This window comes from Astatotilapia calliptera, chromosome 7 (assembly GCF_964374335.1).
Source record: "Astatotilapia calliptera chromosome 7, fAstCal68.1, whole genome shotgun sequence".
NCBI lineage: Eukaryota > Metazoa > Chordata > Actinopteri > Cichliformes > Cichlidae > Astatotilapia > Astatotilapia calliptera.
The window spans coordinates 44138443-44160312 of NC_137428.1; the positions used below are offsets into that span (position 1 = coordinate 44138443).

A 21870-nucleotide genomic window follows, 5' to 3' on the forward strand; every position below is an offset into this window, starting at 1 on the left:
ATGGTATGACAGTTTGAACAGCACAAATCCAATATTTTCAAATCCGACCTGGGTCACTTTCGTATGTGGTACTGAATCCTATACATATCTGATGTTTTAGAAAGCAACTGCTGTTTGAATGGTCATGTCGCATTAAATCCGTCCTTTATGTTACTGACACAAGACAGAAGCCAATTATCAGCGCCGGAGAAGACAAATGAGAAAGCATGGCGGCGGAAACTGGAGACGGAGCAAGTCAATGGACAGAAACTGAGGTTTTGGACTTGATTAACATATGGGGGGAAAAAAAAACATATGGGGAGACAATTCTATTCAAGCTAAATGACTCCGTGTCCATATAAACCTCTGAGGTAGCAGCCACTGCTCCAAACAAGGCTATTGTTAAAGCACGGACTTTTTTCTCAGTGTCCTTCTTTCTCTAATTAATTTGTCAAAATTCTGTCGGTTACAACACCTACTAGCTCTGTAGCCACCATTTTTACTTCTGTAAACAGAGCGGGTTGTGTGTGACGTCTTCTTTTCCTCATGTGGGCCGCTTTGAGGGCCGTGAACCGTTCACACTAGCGCGCGTTTGCTGTCACATTTTATTTGTAGTGTGACCAACCAGACAAAAAAAAAATCGGATTTGATCAAAAAACCGAAATAGACCTTTTAGTGGGTCTTGGATGAGTTTTGAACCACTAATTTGTATTCTTTCTGCAGAATGCTGGTTTTACTGAAGTGAACTCCCTGCATCTTTGTATACACAGTAAATTATAGTGCATTGTTAGTATATCACCCTGTGATTGGGACATCACAACAATTTGCCTCATTAAGTAAATCTGACTATCATATAAAACTTAAATTCCTCTTATTTTCCTTTATTAATCTGCCGTGTAACTCATTTCCTTCTCTATGTTCAGCATTTCTATGACTGCAGAAAAATTTCCTCCATCCATCAGTTATCCCAGCTAACCTGAAGTAAAAATTATGGTTATCCTAAAGACTGCAATACAACAAAGTACATTACTAATGAAAACTGATTATACAGAAACTTAAGCACATTTTTATCAGTTAATATAGATCATAATCTCGAGGTTATATAGCATTCTGTCCTTCATCCAGCAACTACTCAAGAAGTAGTTTTTATTCCAGCATTACAATGTTCAGAGTTCAGCGGGTCATTTAACAAAAAACAAACAAACACAAAGAAAACCTCTAAATTTATCACCAGGTTATGGCATGAAATGGAAAATGCAGCTATAACGAACATGATCGACTCCACTTTGTTTATTCTGCTGATGGTTTTAATGAATGTTTGGATAGCCAGTTAAAAGGAAGAATTCTTACTTTGAGTTATCGATTATGTCACTAGTTAGCGAACAAACTAATGTAAGTCTATTAGCCACAACCAACCAACCGCATGACGTCATGTTGTGGCGTTGTACTGACAGAAGATGGCGCTATGCATGTTTTTCAAACTTTAACTTCGGGCACTGATTTCTTAAATCCAGCGTCACAGACACTGTTCATTTTTGAGAGCAGAGCTTAAGGGTGTATATTAGCCTGTATGTGTGGAGCATTTCATGTTCCCTTTAAGGTTGGTAGTTCGATCTCTAGCTGCTCCAGTCTCCATTCTGCATGCCAAATATCCTTGGGCAATGTTTGAATGCATGAATGTTAGCTAGAAAGCACTTAGGTGTAGATAAAATTGCTTGTATGAATGTTTGTAAATGGGTGAATGAAGTGTGTTGTTTAAAGTGCTTTGAGTCTAGAGTAGAAAAGGTGCCACTGAGGTGCCATTTCAGGACATAACACAATTCACTGATCATATTAACTCGGTTGAAAAAGACATCAACCCATTTCCTTGCAGATGTATTCAGGTCTACTGTGTGTCAGCAGCAATGAACTAAGAAAAAGACATGGGTCTACTTACAGCTCCAAAAGCGGCAGATGTTCAAAGATCTGCCAGGACAACGTGGTCAACATGGGGTTCTTGGACAGGTTTCTAAGAAAGAGAACAAGAAAGTAACAGAGAGTGTCAGAAACCTCACTTCAACGTGACAATAAAAGCTCATGGATGTTAGGTTTTCTACATGATGTTTTGTAATGAGTGCAAAACACGAGGGAAAAGTGAAATTCATAAAAGAGCAGAATTCCACTTAGGGTGTTTAGTCAGTTTAAATCGACTCTGGTTCATTTTCCCACTTAATGAAAGTTGTTTGAGCAGATGTGAACAGTAATAGTGTTTCTGACCACTGGTATACCACAACTGTACCCTTTCAACAGCTACCAAACGTTAAAGGACCTAGCTTGTATGAGCCTTATGGAATATTTATATAAAGATCCTCCAGCCTCAAACGGTATTACCCTTCAAGGACCTGCAGTTCAGAAAAGCACCCCTCAGACAGCCAAACCCATCTGTTCTCTGATTCGATAGTTAAATTTGTGATTGACATGACATTGACCAATCAGCTGAAAGGAAGAAAAATCGGGTCAAAATCCATACTTGTAAGTTGAAACCTGAGTGCAGCGTTTCACACGTATTTTTTGGCTATGTCCACACACAAATCTTTTTTACGCACACACAAATTCTTTTTACACATATAAATCCTGATTTACAAGTACAAAATATTTATGACCACAATTTGAGCCCATAGCACTCCCTCACAACTATAGGAATAAGCCCAGGTTTCTCTTCAGTGCTGCAAAGAGGCTGACAAGGAATCAGAGCTCTGTTTAGCCGAGTATTACTTTAACTTGAAATAGGCAAGGCAAGGCAAGGCAAATTTATTTGTATAGCACAATTCAACAACAAGGTGATTCAAAGTGCTTTACAGAGACATTAGAAACAAAAACAAATAAAAAGCATGATTTAAAATTGATTAAAACAAGCAAACAAACAAACTAACTAAACACACACATTTCACACCTGTTCGCGCGATCTGAACCCTTATCGCAAGGGGAGCTACCAGTCCTTCTGTGGACGAGCTACTTTCTATTTTAAATTCCCTGAATTTAAAGTACTCTCTAGACCCAGTCTAGACCCAGTTGGGGAGCTACCCAGAGCAATAGTGAGGACTTCACAAATTTCTTCATAATTAACCATAAAGAACCAACCATTCCTCAGATACATCATTAGGTACAACCACTTTTAAAATAAAGAACTGCTGATATTTACTTGTATTGTCTTTCCTCAGTGATTTTTCAGTCACTTCAATTACTTCCTCCAAACCATTAACATATCTACTTGACTCCAGATCCTACCATTAATTCATTCTTTAATCTGAAATATGATCAATCTTTATAGAGATCTGTATCACATGCTTTTAAGGTTGCAATAATTACACCACTTTTTTAAAAAGCAAAGGCTTTTTAAATTAACTGATCATCTACAAAAGAGCAGTTTATTCAAAGAGTTACATTCAGCATTTAGAGTTTACCACAGCTGCATGTTCTCCTTAAATTGCTGGCTGCCTTCTTATGGCTTCTTATCTTCTTATGGCTCAGTGTGTGAAGAGGACTCTCCATGTACGTGAACAAACCAAGGATAATTATGGAGTTCCACAGGGTTCTGTGCTAGGACTAGTTCTGTTTACATTATACATGCTTCCCTTACGCAGTATCATTAAAAGTTATAGCATAACATTTTCACTGCTGTGCAGATGACACATAACTTTATCTATCCATGAAGCCAGATAACACACACCAATTAGTTAAACTGCAGGAATGTCTTCTTGAAGACATAAAGACACAGATGACCTCTAATTTTCTGCTTCTGGCTGTCCCTCCCCAACCCTGGTTCTACAGGAGGTTTTTTCTTGTTAAAATGTACTTTTTCCTTCCCTCTGTCACCAAAGCACTTGCTGAAAGGGGGTATATGACTTTTGGGGTTCTGTCTGTTTTCTTTGTATTATTGTAGTGTCTTAACCTTCAAATATAAAGTGCCTTGAAGCAACTGTTGTTGTGACTCGCTGCTATATAAATAAAATTGAACTCAGTTGAAAACAAATACTAGTGAGCTTATGGTCAATGTACTAATTGATTACTTGTCCTGACCTCCTTTGATAGAACACAGAACAGGTATTTAAATAATCACCCTGCAGTGGTTTGAATCTCATTTATCTGCTTCCATAAGAAAACTGTGAAAACAGCAACACACACACACACACACACACACACACACACACACACACACACACACACACACACACACACACACACACACACACACATCAGATGTTCTGCAGTATGTTCTTGCTTTCATCTGAACTTTTGTATAGTGATAGGATTAAAGCAGCTGATAGTGCTTTGTCCTTTTCAGCTGAGAAATTAGAGGGTGGAAGAAAACACAGAGAAGGAAAAAAACAGAAAGAGGAACAAAAAAATTTGGAGGAGAGGAAGAAAAATTTATTAGAAAAGCGAAGCTGACGGTTTGAAGAAGAGACTACCACTCACACCACAAGCAGTGATGAAGAATATGTAGCCCACTGAATGCACACTACTGGTCAAAAGTTTTAGAACACCCCAATTGTTCCAGTTTTTAATTGAAATTTAGACAGTTTAAGATTTCATTACACTCTGAAATGAAAGCATAGTACAAATAAGCAATTTGAGTTAAAAAGAGAAATTGTGGAATAAATTTATAGACCAAAATGTATTCTAAACCACCTTTGGCAGATTTAACAGCTGCACACACCCGTGGCATTCTTTCTACAATAGAAATAAATATTCAATATTAACATTAATAAAACTATTAGTAATAACAAATATTATTAAGAAATTTCTTCCCATATCTTTTGCAGAAATTCCCATAATTGTGTGGCACTTGTAGGTTGCTTTGCTTTCACTCTTCTGTCCAGTTCATCCCAAACCAGTTTGATGGGGTTTAAGTCTGGAGACTGTGCTGGTCACTCCATGTTTTCAACTGACTGTCTTGTTCTTTTTTTTCCTAAGGTAGTTCTGGCATAGACTTATGTTTTGGGTCATTATCTTGCTGTAGGATGACCCCTGATCAATTAGGCGCATATCAGAGGGTATTGCATGGCGCTGCAGAATGCTGTGGTAGCTGTTTTGGTTCAGTGATCCTCTCACTCTGTACAAGTCAACGACCCTGGATCCAGCAAAACAGCCCCAGACCGTCACACTTCCTCCTCCATGTTGGACAGTTGATGCCACACACTGTGGAACCATCCTTTCGTCTACTCTACGGCGTACAAAGATCCTGAGTGATGAACCAAAGATTTCAGATTTTGATTCATCAGTCCGTAATACCTTCTTCCAGACTTGAGTAGTCCAATGATGGTGTTTAATGGCCCAGAAAAGCCTCTTTGTCTTATTCTGACATCTTAGCAATGGCTTTCTTGCTGCAACTCATCCTGTCAAACCTGCAGCTCAAAGTCTTCTCTTGACAGTTGACAATGAAACTTGCTCACTACGACCTCTATTAAGCTGTGCTTGAAGCTGTTGTGCTTTGAGCCACCTGTTAACTCTCAAAAACTCACCCTCTGATTCAGTTTCTTTTCCTTTTTATGGTGAAGGAAACTGGAATCACTGACACCTTGACTTTCTTTGCAATTTCTCTGTAGGAAAGACCTGCATTTATAAGTGTTATGATGGTCTGTCTCTCTTTCATTGTTAATTGCCTTTTTCTTGTCATTTTTGTAGCAACACAGAGAACTATTGTTCTGCAGTACAATAATGTTCCATTGATACTAATGAGGGTATGCTGCAACAGTGTGTTCCAACATAAACCCTTATGCAGACAGAGGGGGTGGTAAGTAATCCTGAAAAGTTGGAACACCTGTAGGAATTAGTAGCACCAGCTTTCAAGACTTGATAAACCTTCATAGCTGCAGAACAGCTTTACATTGTTGACCCATTTTGTGTTCGTTGAAAAAAGCTTTTTTGTATAATTCTGAAATGTAGATTATTTTTCAGTTTTAGGTAACCTTAGCTTATTTTTTTCAATCTCTGGCAGTTCACCACTTACATTTGTACCATTTCAAGCTATCCATTGGACAAACCTGCTGTTGAGGACTGCGCTTGAATATTCCCAGTACATTTATCTGACAGCTGTAGCTTTTAGCTAATTCTAATCACCAAAAGAAATATAATTCTCCATCTTCTCCAGCAAAGTTCTAGGTGCAGCAAAACTTTTCATTTCAGATTCTGTGAGAGTAAATGAAGTGCACATGACAATTAGCTTTCTTAAATGGGATTCAGTTTTAAGTGTCATCAACTTGTCCATTTCCTGCTACAACAAACCAAAATGCCCACTGCTCACAAACAATAAACTCTGTTTTTCTCTTCTGTGGTCACAAATTCTTTGATTTTGTTCTATTTGTTCCTCTCCTCTTCTTTCAGCTGGTGATGTAAGAGTGTTTATTATTCATAGCTGCTGAGATCCAATACCTCATCAGTATTCCACTCAGGATTGGGAGAGAAAAAGCATGCAAGAAATATAAAATACATATTTTTTTATGTAATTTCTGATGAGTCTGTAATGCTGTTTGACAAACAGCATTAAAGAGTCGAAATGTGATCATTGGATGTATTTTGCTGTACCCAGTGATTCACAATAGAGGTAAAAATAGAAAATATAGTGATGATAAAAATCCAGGTCTCATTTTATAAAACCCTCCTTATTCCTGTCAGCCTTTCTCTATACAAACCAGTAATCACAGATCTTACTGGCAGCATTTCCTGCTTTAAAATAATTTAGAGCATAAAAATTACATGAAATTAGAAAAAAAAAAGTATTTCACTCACAGTACTGCACACACTACCACAGTGTCATAATCACTACAACTGATCATATAAGACTAATATTCTACCATTCTCACATTTCTGTTTGTACTAACGACCATTGTGTTGCATGTCATGCACTCTGAGGATGGTGGGACTACAGATTTATCTTCAACCTTCTTAACACACACACACACACACACACACACTAATTTATATTGCTCAAGAACATAAGTGTGTGATGGTAAAGTGCAAACTGCATCCAGCTAGCCAAGAACCCAGACTGATGTTAAAGCCGAGTGAATGCTGACCTCAGCCCAGCAGTCTGACCCTGACCTTTAACAAATAACAAGGGGTTAAACAGTCTGTCTTTCTAACTGTTCATGTTTCTAAAGTAGAATCGCTGTGGCTGTCAGCTTTGTGTTCATGCGTAAATACTAAGAGAAAGAGTATGTGTCTTCATAGTATAGGGATTTGTGTTGGTATGTGGGACGATAGTCTGTAGGTTTATATTATAAAATGGTAAATATGTTTCAGGTCATTTTACAAAGGAACAAGAAAGTAATGTAATATGTAACAAATTACTTTCTTTGGAGAGTAATAATTACTGTAACGAGTAATGTGCAATAGATTACTTTTTTGAGTAATGACCTTAACACTGATCACAACAAAAGTGGGAAATGCCTCCGACATGCACAAACATTTGTCCACACAGCATGCAATTCCTTGGCGAAACCAAACAGCCACTCCTTAAACCATTTGATTTTAGAACTGAAGCAGCCTCTTGGATGAGAGGTGAAACATCTTCACAAAACTTTAAAAAGTCCAGTTGCTTTCTTTCCAAGCTCCTGAGACATAAATAAGGACAGCTGTAATATTAATGTATCTACATGTGATCTACATCTGAATCTGTGATGGGAGTTTATGGGTAGTGGAATCAGTGCAACACTCCCTATACTCATGGATCCATGGATGACTGCATATATTACAGTAATGCATATCTGTAGTGACTGTAGTGAAATCTTATCTGAGTACAATACTAAACACAAGCACTGGTGATTAGTATGTGCTATTTTCAGAAGTGACAGATGTGAAATGACAGGTGTTGTTGCGGTCAGTCATTCACTCTGTCTGTGACACAATACTGAGTGTGTGGTTGTTTCATGTGTCAGTCTAAGTTCTGTCTGTTCTGCTCACCAAACCACTAATTGTGCTTCAGTTTTAATAGAGTTCCCTGCTTGTAAACACTAAAAAAACTTTAAAGGGACACAATGTTTATTTCCATTAATACACTCTGCTACTAGTTTATTAGGTTTTTTTATCAGTGCAATTCAAAAGTGTCCTGTGTTACTGTGTTAAAGAGACAGTCGATATGTGCAGGGTGCAGCATGGACAGGACAAAGGGTTTGTATGTGCCCAAAAACGGTAAGTGTTTCAGTATCAGTATTATCAATCAAGTTTTTGTGTGTGTGTGTGTGTGTGTGTGTGTGTGTGTGTGTGTGTGTGTGTATACTCACATGTAGCGCAGGTGTGGGTTCTTGGAGAAAACGCGAGCCTGGATCGTATGTAGGTTGCTCCTCATAATGGTTCTACCACACACACACACAGACAAAGAAGAGAGAAAGCACTTTGAATAACTTTCAGCTCTGTTACTCTGACAAACAGACAATTAAAAATGAATGAACGAATGAGCAGATAACAACTTAACAACTCGAGACGATTTATAGTTGGATCAAAATCAGGTCAACTACACAACAAATGTGAAAATCAGTGAAAGTATATTATTATTAGAACTTATTATCCCACTTCTGACAGTGAGTTTCTTGCTTGAAACAGCGCCAATGAATGGATTATTTTCCATTTTTGCTCGTAGTACATCTGTATATTTGCTCTCTGCTTAACTTATATACAGTGGCTTGCAAAAGTATTCGGCCCCCTTGAACTTTTCTGCATTTTGTCACATTACAGCCACAAACATGAATCAATTTTATTGGAATTACATGTGAAAGACCAACACAAAGTGGTGTACACGTGAGAAGTGGAATGAAAATCATACATGATTCCAAACATTTTTTACAAATAAATAACTGAAAAGTGGGGTGTGCGTAATTCCAATAACATTGATTCATGTTTGTGGCTGTAATGTGACAAAATATGGGAAAGTTCAAGGGGGCCAAATACTTTTGCAAGCCACTGTATATGTCATGTGAAAGTGTATGAAGAGAGCTGCACAACAACCAACATTTAGCATATACCTGTAGAAGCAAAAGATTTCAGCCAATTCTGGTCCACTTTAAATCCGGAGGGGAAAGTAGGCTGTGCGAGTTAATAAGCAGCACTGCCCAACCGTTGAGGCAGCAGTAAATCTGACAATTTTTAAAGGTCAATGGCCAACAACTAGCACATTTTGCTACTCAGACTCTTTCACCTGTACTGTAACAAATGTTATTTACAACATTTAAAGAAATAAGTTTGGTCTCAAGAAAAGTGAGGCCAAAATTAAGAAAGGTGTTGTTGCTGGTTCTAAAAATCCATGATCTGATATTTAATGATGAGTTAAAAAGGAAACTCAAGTCAACTGAATGAGTGGCATGGGAAGGATTCATACAGGTTGTCAATCAGAGCACACAATTACAAAGAGCTTTGGATAACATGAAAGCACATCAGCTAATGAGTGACAGAATGTCAGTGAAGATGCACTTTTTGAAATCACACTTTGACTTTCTTCCACCAAATCTGGGCGATGTCAGTGATGAGCTAAGGCAAAGATTTCATCAAGATACGAAGGTGATCGAAAGTAAGTGATTTTGGTTTTTTTGGAGATCTTTGCTATTCCACAGTGTTAAGCGCACTAATTAATAAACTAAACAGATTTACAACAATTTGCTCACCTAGAACATGCTGAAAATCATTTAATAGGAAATTATATATCAGCACAGTATTATGTATGTCTGTGAAATAAAGCTATAATAGAGGCTATTTAGTGTTTTCTATGAGAAACATTAATGGAAATGGTTGTAGAGTAATAGCCTCCAGAGAACCAGCCTATTCATTGATGTCCTCTGTGATGGACATTTGTTTTCGTTCTCTATCGTTTGACTTATTTGAGCTACTCTACTAAGTCTTGATGTACTAAAAAGAGTACAACCTGGGCTTTCCATTGATTTCTCATGTGTTTGTGTGGCCTCTATTAGATCCAAAGAGAAAGGAAATCACAACAAAAGTTCAATGGAAAGATTCTTTTTTCCACGGTTCTGAGGAGGAAAGTCCAAACGATAGTGAGCCTTTCTAATATTTCCCTAGAAGTGCCTCTTAGTCCTTAACCAAACTCTTAATACATGTTAAGATACACACTGATTTTAGACAGCAGTATGTCATTTTGAACTCAAAAGCATACAGGAGTTATGGCAGCTGGGATGAAACAAATCTCATCTATAACTTGCATCTTGTTGTGGAGACAACAAATGTTTAGCATAACAAGAAGAGAAAAGAAAGAAATGGAGGATGATAAAAGAAAAAAATTGACTGGTCAGAGATGCACAGAAAGAACAGAGCAGCTGTGTCTCTTGTTTGGAAGTTTTATGGTTCATTAAAAAACAAGTATGATTTGAGTACCAGTATACCCCAGTGGGTTGAGCAGCCGACCCAAATGCTGAACGGCTACTGCAGATCTGATTCCCCAAGCCAGGACATTCCCTGCGGATCATTTCACTTGCTCCCTGTCCATCCTTTCCTGTCTGCACTATTGTCCTGCCAAAAAAATAAATGAAAATTTAAGGCCAAAATTGAATCTTAAAAAAAGCTGTAACTATAGTAACCTATTGCTAGTAAATCATAATGATTTAACAAAGTGAAGAAAAATTCGATGTGGAGGCCAGTGAAAAGCTGCTCTGTTGTTTGTTTTAAGGCACAGTAAAGCCACATTTTAGGTGTGGCCAAGTGACAAAGGGTTTTTGGTTTGGTGGCCTCAGGATCACCTCTATTTTGGGCGGATGATGTAGCTCTTCCGGCTTCATCAGGTGCTTGCAATGGTATTGGTTGCAACCAACAGTGAAGCAAAATGACTGTACAAAAGATGGACGACCTGGCTCCACTTCCTCCCACTATGCAAAATTGAAGCCAATATGTATTGCTCCAGGGGACTGTCATCTTATATAAGCTCAAAGATATAAAATGATCACTTTTTAATCCTAGTACAGCATCGAGTCAGTCAAACTTCTGGGATGTTGATCTGGTAAGTTAATTGGCAGAGGGGGGTGTTGATTGGTTTCAGCTTCGTTGGTATAAATTAAATTAAAGATGCACTAGAGAAGAAACAATAAGAGAACCGTGGAGCCTGACTGGCATTTGCCATAGAGTACCAGAATTGGCGGGTCCACTACTGGCACCCTGTGCTTTTCACAGATGAGAACAGGTTCACCCTGAGCACATCTGCGGTTAACATTATGCTGCCTGTAACATTGTTCAGCATGACCGGTTTGGTGGTGGGTCAGCAACGGTCTGGGAAGACATGTCCATGGAGGGACACACAGACCTCTACAGGCACCCTGACTGCCATTAGGTATGAGGATGAAATCCCTGGACCCTCTGTCAGAACCGACACTGCTGCAGCGTCGCAGTGCAGTGAGTCAAAATCACTCAAATGCTCATGCTTTCCCATTTTTTTCTGTTCTTAACACATCAACTTTGAGCACAAAATCTTCATTTGCTCTCTCATAGGTTGTCAACAGTTCTACAAAAATTTGGATTTGGTTCATTCTTCATGTATTGGATCAAAACACTAAGCAGTTCTCAAAATGCACATGTTAGGACAAATGACCTTACTTTCCAAAGCTTCAATCTAAAGAGGGACACCAGACAGCGCTGTCTGCTTTCAACCTCAGTTTTAGTCATTTTCATCAAACTACTGTTATGGAAAAATTCTAGTTTATCCTCACATTTAGATTTATATGTTTAGAATCTTACTGTATGATTTTTGTATAAACCTTTGCCTGCTTAAGATGAAGCAAGTGTGTGTCAGTATGACCTCACAAAGAACTGCTTAGCTACGCCTAACGATATTGTGGAAGGACGAAACTCCCAAGATGACCGGTGTCAGGAGCTTCCTGGGAAAAGATAGTGGCAGTTGCTCTCTGCCCAGCAACAGCCCGTGGGACAGAAACCTGTTGTAACTAAAAAGATGCAGAGAGTTGTGTGTGGAGGGGTATAAAAGAGGAGCTGAGACATCCCAAGGGCAGAGCTGGCATGACTGTGAACTGTGATGGTTGATGTGTGTGTTGGCTCTCCTGCGCAGTAATAAATAGCTTGATCACAGCTCTTTCCATGTTGCAGACTTTATTTACAAAATTCCATGACACTACTAGCAGCAGCAATCCGACAAAATGTAGATATAAATAGATACAGACCACAAGATAAGCCTGTATGCTGATGATGCATTACTGTTCCTTGGGAACTCACAAACCTCTCTTCTGAAGACAATCACACTCATAGATAAGTTCTCATCCATGTCAGACTACTCCATTAACTCAACAGTTCTGCCTCTGAACTGTAAATTTCAGAAGACCTCCATCACTACACTACAGTCGGGCAACATTAGGTATTTAGGTATAATTTTTTCCACCAGCCTCTCGGTATGATTGAACCATATCCCTCTAGTAGAAATGGTAGAAGATAATCTCACGTTTTGGAAAACTTTACCTATAGCACTCAATGATCAGTCGTCACAATTAAAATCTGCCTAAAATAAACTACTTGTTCTCACTGATCCCTAACAAACCATTTACTGCCTGGTTTAAGACACTGGACTCAAACATCTCAAGTTTGAAAACTCTACAAAAGCCAAAACACAATGGTGGTTTAAAACTACCAAATTCTTATTATTATTTCTTATCCAATAGATTGCTTATATGCTTCAAAATGCATCAAATCAAGCTCGCTAGGTAGCCCATGGCTGGACCTAGGACAAGCACTCTGTGGAAAAGTAAAAATCTCTAATCTGCTTTTCATAAGGCATAAACCTTTCACCATGGAACGAGAAAGGGATAAAACACGTAGGAAATGTTATTCAAGGGGAAAACTTTAATGCCATTTCATTTAATTTCAGGAACTCTCATCAAGACATGGAATCAGCAACACTAAGTTTCTTGATTATCAGCAACTGAAATGTATCACACAGGAAAGATTTAATCCCGATCAACTGAACTTAGAAATACCTACTTTGGTAACAGAATTTTTACATTTCTGTATATCAAAATTTGTAATAAAAGCTTACTGTATATAGTAAGTTTTTATTAAAAAATGATGATTCAATCTTCCGACTACAAAGTGAGAGTGATATCTTTCCGTCAATCCAAATCACAACTTCTGAACACAAATACGCTTAAATACATTCAAAATGACTAAAAGCCCTTCTTACAACTTATACAATGTACTTGTACAAATATGCAATATACAAAGATGACCACTGCTGGGACTGGTGTCACACCTGTCTCCTCTATTTTAATAGCATTCTAGTTTTTCACACAGTCATGCTCACTATTTACAACTCATACACTCACTCAGTATAGAGCGAATGAGCTAAACAATTTCTTTAGCAGGCTTAGTTCACAGAGATGGTCCTGTACCACAATGCTGTAAAATACTCAGTTTAGCATCAACTACCAGGCTGCAGTCCATGAAAAATTCTCACTTCACATTACCCTATTTTGTAGTCAACTGCCTATCAGATGTAATTACTCAGTTGAATTTAACCAATGACTACACCCTGTAATACAATAACTTGTGGAGCTGGTGGACTTTCAGCATGTCACATCGCAAAGGAATTTTGCTCACTCTTTTTTTAATATGTAGCTCCTTGTTGTTTTCCTTTCTATTTTAAAAATTAAGGATTTTGCTTTAATTTATTTTGAAAAACTTTAGCTATTTCTGATACCAACAGAACAATTGCACGTGGAGGAAACACATCTATTACCTATTGTTGGAAGAAAAATAACTATAAAGCTATGCAGGTTACTTTAAGTTTGTTTTCCTATTGAAATTCTAATACCATGATAGTGAAAGAATGTTTATGTCATTAGTCTACCTGTATTTATGGAAGTAAATCTAATTACAATTAAATATCTAATTGAATGGAATCAGTGAAATAAAGTCCTAATAGCTTTGACAATAGTAAAAGTAAAAAACAAAGAAAAGCTGGTTTAAGTAAGTCACCAGCAATTGGGGTGAAAGCAAACCAACCTATTCATGCACTGTTAAATGCTGTTTTCCTCGACGCCCTCTCTTACCTAGATTTGAAATAAATGACATAGGCAACTCCAGACTAGCCATTTGTGTGCATGCATGCATTGAATTCTGCACGTAATCTGCACCACAAATTATTTTGCTACCACAATAAAACAGGAAGTGAGGGAAACAGACATAGAACTAAACATGGGGGAATTAACACAGAAGGGAAAGGCTGGAAAACACTAAGGGACTCCATAAAGATTAAAACAAAATGAAGATATTTAATAAGAAACAGGATTTGAAATTCAACACACAACTATGTATCAAAGCACTGCTAACAGCCTTACTGGACAATATTGTTTACTTCCCAAGTGGTCCAGCTCCAAAGTATGCTGAGGTGCTTCCTTTCATCTGCTGTAGACTAAACTGTGAATTGTGAACAGATTCTTTCCTGAGATTGGGATATCTCTGGGTCCAAATATTATTAGAACCCCATGCTTGGGTCAGTGGGTCTTTGAAGTGTGCAGGGCTGCTTGAACCTCTTTAGAGGAAACATTTGCTTTTGCGCATGTGTTTTTAAAGCACTGGTCTGATCCCCAAGAATAAAGTTAAATTTCACTGGCCAGACATTTCAGTGATAACATGTTGTAGAAAATGCCTTACTACTTACAGCCTCTGTAAGCCGGTGTAGAGCTCCATATCGAAATCCCTCAAGGTCTGCAGACCAGTCCAATTCTCGATGTGTCTGTAAAGGAATACAGGCAAGACACTGTAGTAGGCTGTATAATGTATCAAGTTACAAGTAACAAATTAATAATCTAACAATTTATTTCATGGATCAGATTTGTTGGGCTGTTTATTCTAGGGTGACCAACCGTCCTCTTTTCCTATATTCTGACAGAGGACCCGTGTGTGTGACATCACCCCCAAACTGCTGCTTGTTCTGCGCTCACAGACAGGACAGACAGCGCGTAGCAACGCACCTAATGATGTTTAAAAGATCCCAAAGCGCAAGTCCATCTTTCAGACGAACTGCAAAAGAAATTTCCCTCGTACCGACCATAGCTGGATGGTGATTTTTCGTTTTTATGGGCCGATGGGGGTTTTTTTTGTAACGGTATAAACAATGAAAGGTGGTGGATTGGCCAGATGCTGGCCGATGTGTAAAAATAACTCAGTTGTTTGGTGGTGGCTGTGGCGGAGCTTCCACAGAGGTCAGCAGGTGGATGAGGGAAAGGGGAGGCAGGAGGAGGAGAGACCCGAGGCGGTTGCAGGTGAAATGAACTTCAGGTAAGAAGTTATGACCTGCAGTCTGAGTCAGATATAAACCAAATTTAGGTGGAGTTTATTTTCATTATGCTGACCTTTTACAGTCAGTTACAATAACTCGCACTGCGTACTAGCTAGCATGACAGAGTTTCTACAGCTGGGTGGGTGCTATGATGCTACTGATGTTGAACTTTATTCACAAGGTTAGTTATTAGAGTTGCCAACCGTCCTGTAAAAAGCGGAATCGTCCCGTATTCAGAGGAAATATTAAGCATTTCGTATTGAGGTGAAAAGGAACAGTTTGTCCTGGACTTCAGCTAGAATGGAAAAAGACACAAAGCTGGAGTTATTCTGCATCGTTACGCTGCACAGCTGCTTCTTCTTCTCTCATTCTCTCCCCCTCTCTCTCCTGTTGCTCCTTCAATCATGACACTGATCAGTGATAAGTGAAAGAAGAACAGAAAGAAGATACCGCCAGATGTCGCGCTAAACAACAGCAGCACGTTTAAGCTTGATCAGCTGTTGTTAGAATTTATTTAATATTAATTTCTAGTATCAGCTGATGTTTGCTGGAGCCACAGCTGTAAAAGCTGCTGGTCATGATGTCGGTTTGGATATGTGGTGAGAGGGAAACATGAGGATGAAACCAGGAGATGTCCTTACTGAACCATCAGAGCTGAACAAGTGATGGAGAAACAGGTTTACCTTTTAGGTGACATGAATGAGTTGAAGGGAAGTTATGAACTGTTTCTGAGAGACAAATAACACCAGGATCCTTTTTTATGTAGCTGACAGCTGGTAACTGTGCAGGGGTGGGTCTAGCAAAGCTTTGCCAGGGGGGCAGGTAGGGCATTAACAGGGAGAGGGGGACACAAAGAAATACTTTTCTTTCTTATTCTCATTTAAAATCTCTCACTTTTATTAAACTATTATCTGAATCTTACAACCAAAGTTTTTACCTGATGTAAAATGTATAGAAATCATACATATACCAACAAGACAGTGTATATCACTGTCACAACAGCGTTTGTTTTCATTCAAAGGCTTTATGGTTTTTCCTATAATACCTGGTGGGCCGGTCTGTAGTCAAAATGCCGGGGACGATTTTATGTTTCTTTAAGCAAGTTCTTCATGACTGAGCCAAGTGTCCTCTTTGTTGGAAATCTAAATATGGTCACCCTAGTTTATTCTATAACATGTCAGATAGTTAGCCCTGTAGCCCAGTTGGTTTCCTCCAGTTATGCTGGCCTCCTGCCACAGTCCAAGGACACTGAAGTGTGACATGTTAGGTTGACTGATTATTCTAACGTTGCTGTAGCAAAATAAATATTTGATAACTTTGAGCAGAGTGGTTGAACTGATGATTGCCATATGACATGGTATAAATACATTAGAGCAGGGATATCAAACTCATTTTACATGGTAGGTCACATACAGCCCACTTTGATATTAAATAGTCGGTTAGATCCCAGTTACCCCTGTACAGGAGGTCTGGACCAGCTCTCCATCTAACGGGTCAGAGTCTCTATATCCCTATGGGTATCACCATATTAGATGAACTGAGACTGATTTAAGCCGGTGTTGATGAGACTCACCATGGTAGACTGACTGGACCAGTGAAACTCTTCTTTGTGTCATTTTAAAGTTTACTTATACATTTAATTTCAATTGGTTGTCTCAGTTTTTCCAAAAGATTAGAAAATACTGCTTTAGTTAATGAAAAGTGTCCGTTTGACGTTTTTGGCTTTAATTTTAAGAAATAAAGGTGTAAAACTGCAGAAGAAGTTTTGGTAGCTCATTGCCCAAACTGTCCTGTAATTACAAAGCTATAGCACATAGAAAGAGAAAATGCTGAACACAGACTTAATTAAAGAGATGAATATTTGGTGGAGATCAGTGAATACTGCACTCTAGAAATTGATCAGCTAGACACAACACCAGTCCAGATATCTCTGAGTATTTCTCTCCATATTGCATATTTACAGCAGACAGTTAAAAAAGTGGTCAACCACATTTTGAGCAGTAGTGCTATTACGTAACCCCCAGGTAAAGCATGCACATACTGTAGTCTTGAGGTTACTAAATATAACAGAAAATGTTCAAACCAACTATTTTTGTGCCCAACAGTACTACTACTGCCTGTCCTTACTCCTCCTCCTCTCTCTAGTCCTCCTTTCTATTTCTACCCCTCTCCTCTTTCCTTCCTTAACTTGGCACTGTTTGAAAAGTCACAAACAAACCATCAATGTTTGCTTGCCAGAAGGAACTGCAATGTTACAGCAGCCTCCTACACACTCTGCCTCCAAAGTGTGAGAAACACAGCCGTAGAGAGAGGGAAAGCAAATTTGGAAAGAAATTCACAGACCGAATGTCATCTGTTTGGTCGTAGGGATGATGACTGCCAAGTGTGGAGCTGAAAGAGCAGTTTATTGCTAAAGTCTTTATTCGTTTCCCTTCTTATTTGATGTAATTACAACAAATATATATCAATATATTGTTTTAAAAAGCACATTTTATTGCACATACAGTGTTGTGCAAAAGTCTTGAGCAATCCCCATTGCTTTGTATTTTACTTACATGGAGCCAGACTCTTAATTAAATAATTCAAGTGATCTTGAGTAACAGTCCAGGTCTGTCAAAGTTTTTCTTTGGACTTTTTCACTTAGTTTATTATTGTGTAATTCATTTATCATTGACCTGAATCACCCAAGCATAAAAAAACACCTAACTCAAGTAATGAACCAATGTGGTGTATGCACAGAACAGTCAACTTGGGATGTCTGTAAATGGACCGATTATTTTACAGTGCTTACTCTACTTGAGCATGCAGAGTGCTTTATATAACATTCCTCATTCACCCATTCATAGAAGCATTTGTTTTATATGTCTTAGTGGTTTTTTTTTTTAATGTTTTGTTAAACTGTTAAAACATGGGTGATGTCAGCTTAAAAAAAAACTAAAAGCTTTCCACCTTTAAAGTGACCTTGAAATTTTTGGATGGAAAATTTCTAGTTTATTCTCATATTTATATTTAGGTGCTTAGAATTTCACTGTAGGATTTTGTATTTTCTTTTATCTCTTAGGTGAAGGACATATGTGTCAATATGATCTGCTGTAGGCTGCTTAACTATGTTATCTGCCGACTGTTAGGGTGTAGAAGGATGAAACTCCTAGAAAGACCAGTGCCAGGTGCTTCCTGGGACATAGATAGTGTGAGCTCGCTCCCTGTCCAGGAATTGCACAGCAAAAGCTTTGGGGGGGTGGACTGAAAAACCAGTCCCCATGGGACTGAAAAACCATGACTATTAGGCTACAACAGTCATTTTGGGCGATTGTGGCTCAAGAGTTGGCAGTTCGTCTTGTAATCGGAAGGTTGCTGGTTCGAGCCCCGGCTCGGACAGTCTCGGTCGTTGTGTCCTTGGGCAAGACACTTCACCTACCGCCTACTGGTGATGGCCAGAGGGGCCGATGGCGCGATATGGCAGCCTTGCTTCTGTCAGTCTGCCCCAGGGCAGCTGTGGCTACAACTGCAGCTTGCCTCCACCAGTGTGTGGATGTGAGAGTGAATGAATAGTGGAATTGTAAAGCGCTTTGAGGGTCTCGAAAAGCGCTAAATAGATGCAATCCATTATTATTATTATTATTTTAGTATTAGCTAATAAACAATAATTGTATTATATACTACATTAGCTAATATAATATGGTCAACATTACATTTATTGTATTATAATATGAAATATTTTTAATTCTAAATTTACAGTAGTGAAATTGAATTCAAATAGCGAGCTTCAGTAAAAACTCAAGAAAATTCTTGACTTTAAAAAGAACACAAGCTGTGATCAATTGTATGTTTGTGATAAAATAAAGTGTACACTGATACATTAAATATACCTTTATTTCCTGTTAGAAAGCTGAATCATGCCATATCATAACCATGATTTTTGCTGAATGGGTCAAACAGAGATTTTTTAAAATTGTGGAATTGTTATTTATTCACACGTATCAGCATAAATAAAGTGCAAAATATACAAATAAGCATATACATCTCAAAAACACTTCTCAATTTTTGGTTCAAAAATTTAATTTGTTATTTAGTACGGAGGTGTTCAAAAGAAAGGTAGAACAATGAGTCTGTAGCCATCTGTAAAACACGATGGAGGCGCTGACATGTTTTTGGGCTGAATTTCAGCCAGCGTTGTGAAAATTGATGTAATTATATACACAGACAGGTACCGTCAGTTTCTGATCATCCATACAGTGCCAACTGGGAAAGATCTGAAACTTCCCTGTCTGTCATTTTAAACTTCAATTACACATTTAATCCCCGTGATATCTCAGAATAAGAAATAACTGCACGAGTATGTCTATTTTTTTCTAAATCATAAAAAGGATGCTGCTGTAGTCGGTGAATTAAATCTGTCAGCATGACTCTCTGTGCTTAAACTGTAAGAAATAAATGATTAAGCCATATTCTTAAAAATTAAAACACTCAGTGCTCATCAGTGAACTTCAGGAAAAAGTAATGAAGGTTAGAATTCAGCAAGTCATCTACTATCGATCCCTGGCTACTCCATCGCTATGACAAATATCCTAGGGCAAGATACTAACCCCAATGTCTCAAGTTAAAAGTTTGGTGGAGGTGGAATTATGGTGTGAGGGATGTTTTTCAGGAGTTCACCTCCCTACTAGCAGTGTATGGAACTCTTAATGCTTTAGCATACCAGGACATTTTGGACAATGTCAGGCTCCCAACTTTGTGGGAACAGTTTGGGAATGGCTCATTCATGTTCCAACATGACTGCACACCAGTGTATAAAGCAAGGCCCATAAACATCTGAGTCAGTTTGGTGTGCAAGAACTTGACTGACCTGCACGGAGTCCTGATCTCAACCCTATAGAACAACTTTGTGATGAATTCGAGTGGATACTGTGAGCCAGGCCTTCTCGTCTAACATCACTGTCTGATCTCACGAATATGTTTATGAAAGAAAGGTCAAAAATTCCCATAAACACACTCCTAAACCATTGTGGAAAGCCTTCCCAGAAGAATTAAACCTGTTATAGCTGCAGGGTGGGCTGACATCCTTTTAAACCCAATGGATTAAGAATAAGATGCCAACTCATGTTAAGATAAATGCAATATAGTGTACATATTATAGATGTTCATATCATGTATGAATTTTAAGGTAAGTTAATCTATCTCTATATCATGTTTCACAAGGATGTTATATGCTTGCATTACCTCTGTCCTGTTAGAGCTAATTTAGCAAAAAATCAGTCTGTTTACATAATATGTAATACATCAGTGTGTCTTTAGCATTAGCATTTAGCATTAGATATCAATTACCAATGAAACATCTCAGAGTATATCACCCACCATCGCTGTAGTCCTGACTCACAAAGTTAAAAAACTTTATCCCGACTGACACCAAAATATTATGGTTCATCCACTGCTCATTGTTTTACTTTCATTTTTGACATGAGTGTCAATTATCTTACCTGTTGACAGGTAGTGATCACATAACAGAGTAAGAAAAACAAAAAAGCAGAAGAGGGGATTAATGACTTAAATCAATAATTTCCATTAATAATTAAAAAGCTCTAAATTTTGGGTTGAAGAGAAGAAGAAGACAAATGTTCAAAACACAGTAAATGGTAAATGTAAATGGTCATCAGTATGCTAAAGAAAGATACATTTTCTTTGAGTATTAATTTAAAGATTTTGTTTAGACTTCATCTGACTTCACCAGCTTAACAAGACTCTAAAGGTCTTTTCACACATGACTATTAGAGGAAACTAGGCTAGAACATTATCTGAAGTTTCCTTTTTTTGCACTTAGCTCACAATAGTCATGTTCCTACTCCTGGAAATACTTTGTCTATTTTAGGCAAAAGTGCTGCCTGGATAGACTGGGCAAGACATAAGACAGGAGCTACAAATAACATGCATGAATTCTCTGGACTGTAACTTGCACTTATTTTATCTTTATTTATACTATTCTCTTATCTGAAGAATGTGAATGTAAAAACCTACAAGCTGCCAATGGAGAGATGCCAAACTGTGTTCATTGTTCTGGTAACAGTGACAATAAAGATCTATCTTATCTTATCTATTATCACACTGCTGCAAATTGAATATCATAGTGATTTTGAAGACCATTTAATACCCATTTGCATTCTCAGATACATCTCCATCACATAATCTCGAGAAAAGTTATAGGCCATGGTATATGTTTTTAGTTGTGGCATTCAATTGTATGAGCCATGATAACATGGTCATCAAGATCACTTAACATAGTGTTTTCACTAAAAAGTCTTAAGATTCAAGAATCCACCCATACAACTGAACACAAATCCCCAAACAAGGCAAATTTGTTTATTTCACTACTTTTGAAATATTTTCACAAGATTACATACAGCATTGTGGTGTGACTTAAAATTTAATTTAAAAGGCTTGTGGTCCAAACAAATTCCAAACGCTGAAGCCAAAGTAGCCACGGCAACCACGACACACCCACAAAGCCTGGGATCAGCTGTTCTCTAAAATTACTTTGCATTCAGCAGGAGGAAACACTGTCAGCAGAGCTGTCCAGTGCTGGTTTTCAGCAACCCTCGAAACCTGCTTCTAAGAGCTGCTGGTGAGGAAATTCT

General features: G+C 38.1%; 1 protein-coding gene across 1 annotated transcript in view; it reads right to left on the minus strand.

Moving 5' to 3' along the window:
- Positions 1-21870, minus strand: part of ntrk3a (neurotrophic tyrosine kinase, receptor, type 3a) — a 91235-nt gene that overhangs the window by 61263 nt on the left and 8102 nt on the right. The window contains exons 2-4 of the mRNA XM_026174778.2: positions 14621-14695; positions 8244-8315; positions 1916-1987 (exon numbers count right to left, since the gene is read on the minus strand). Coding sequence (XP_026030563.2) covers positions 1916-1987; positions 8244-8315; positions 14621-14695 — 219 coding nt within the window. The remainder of the gene's footprint in view (positions 1-1915; positions 1988-8243; positions 8316-14620; positions 14696-21870) is intronic.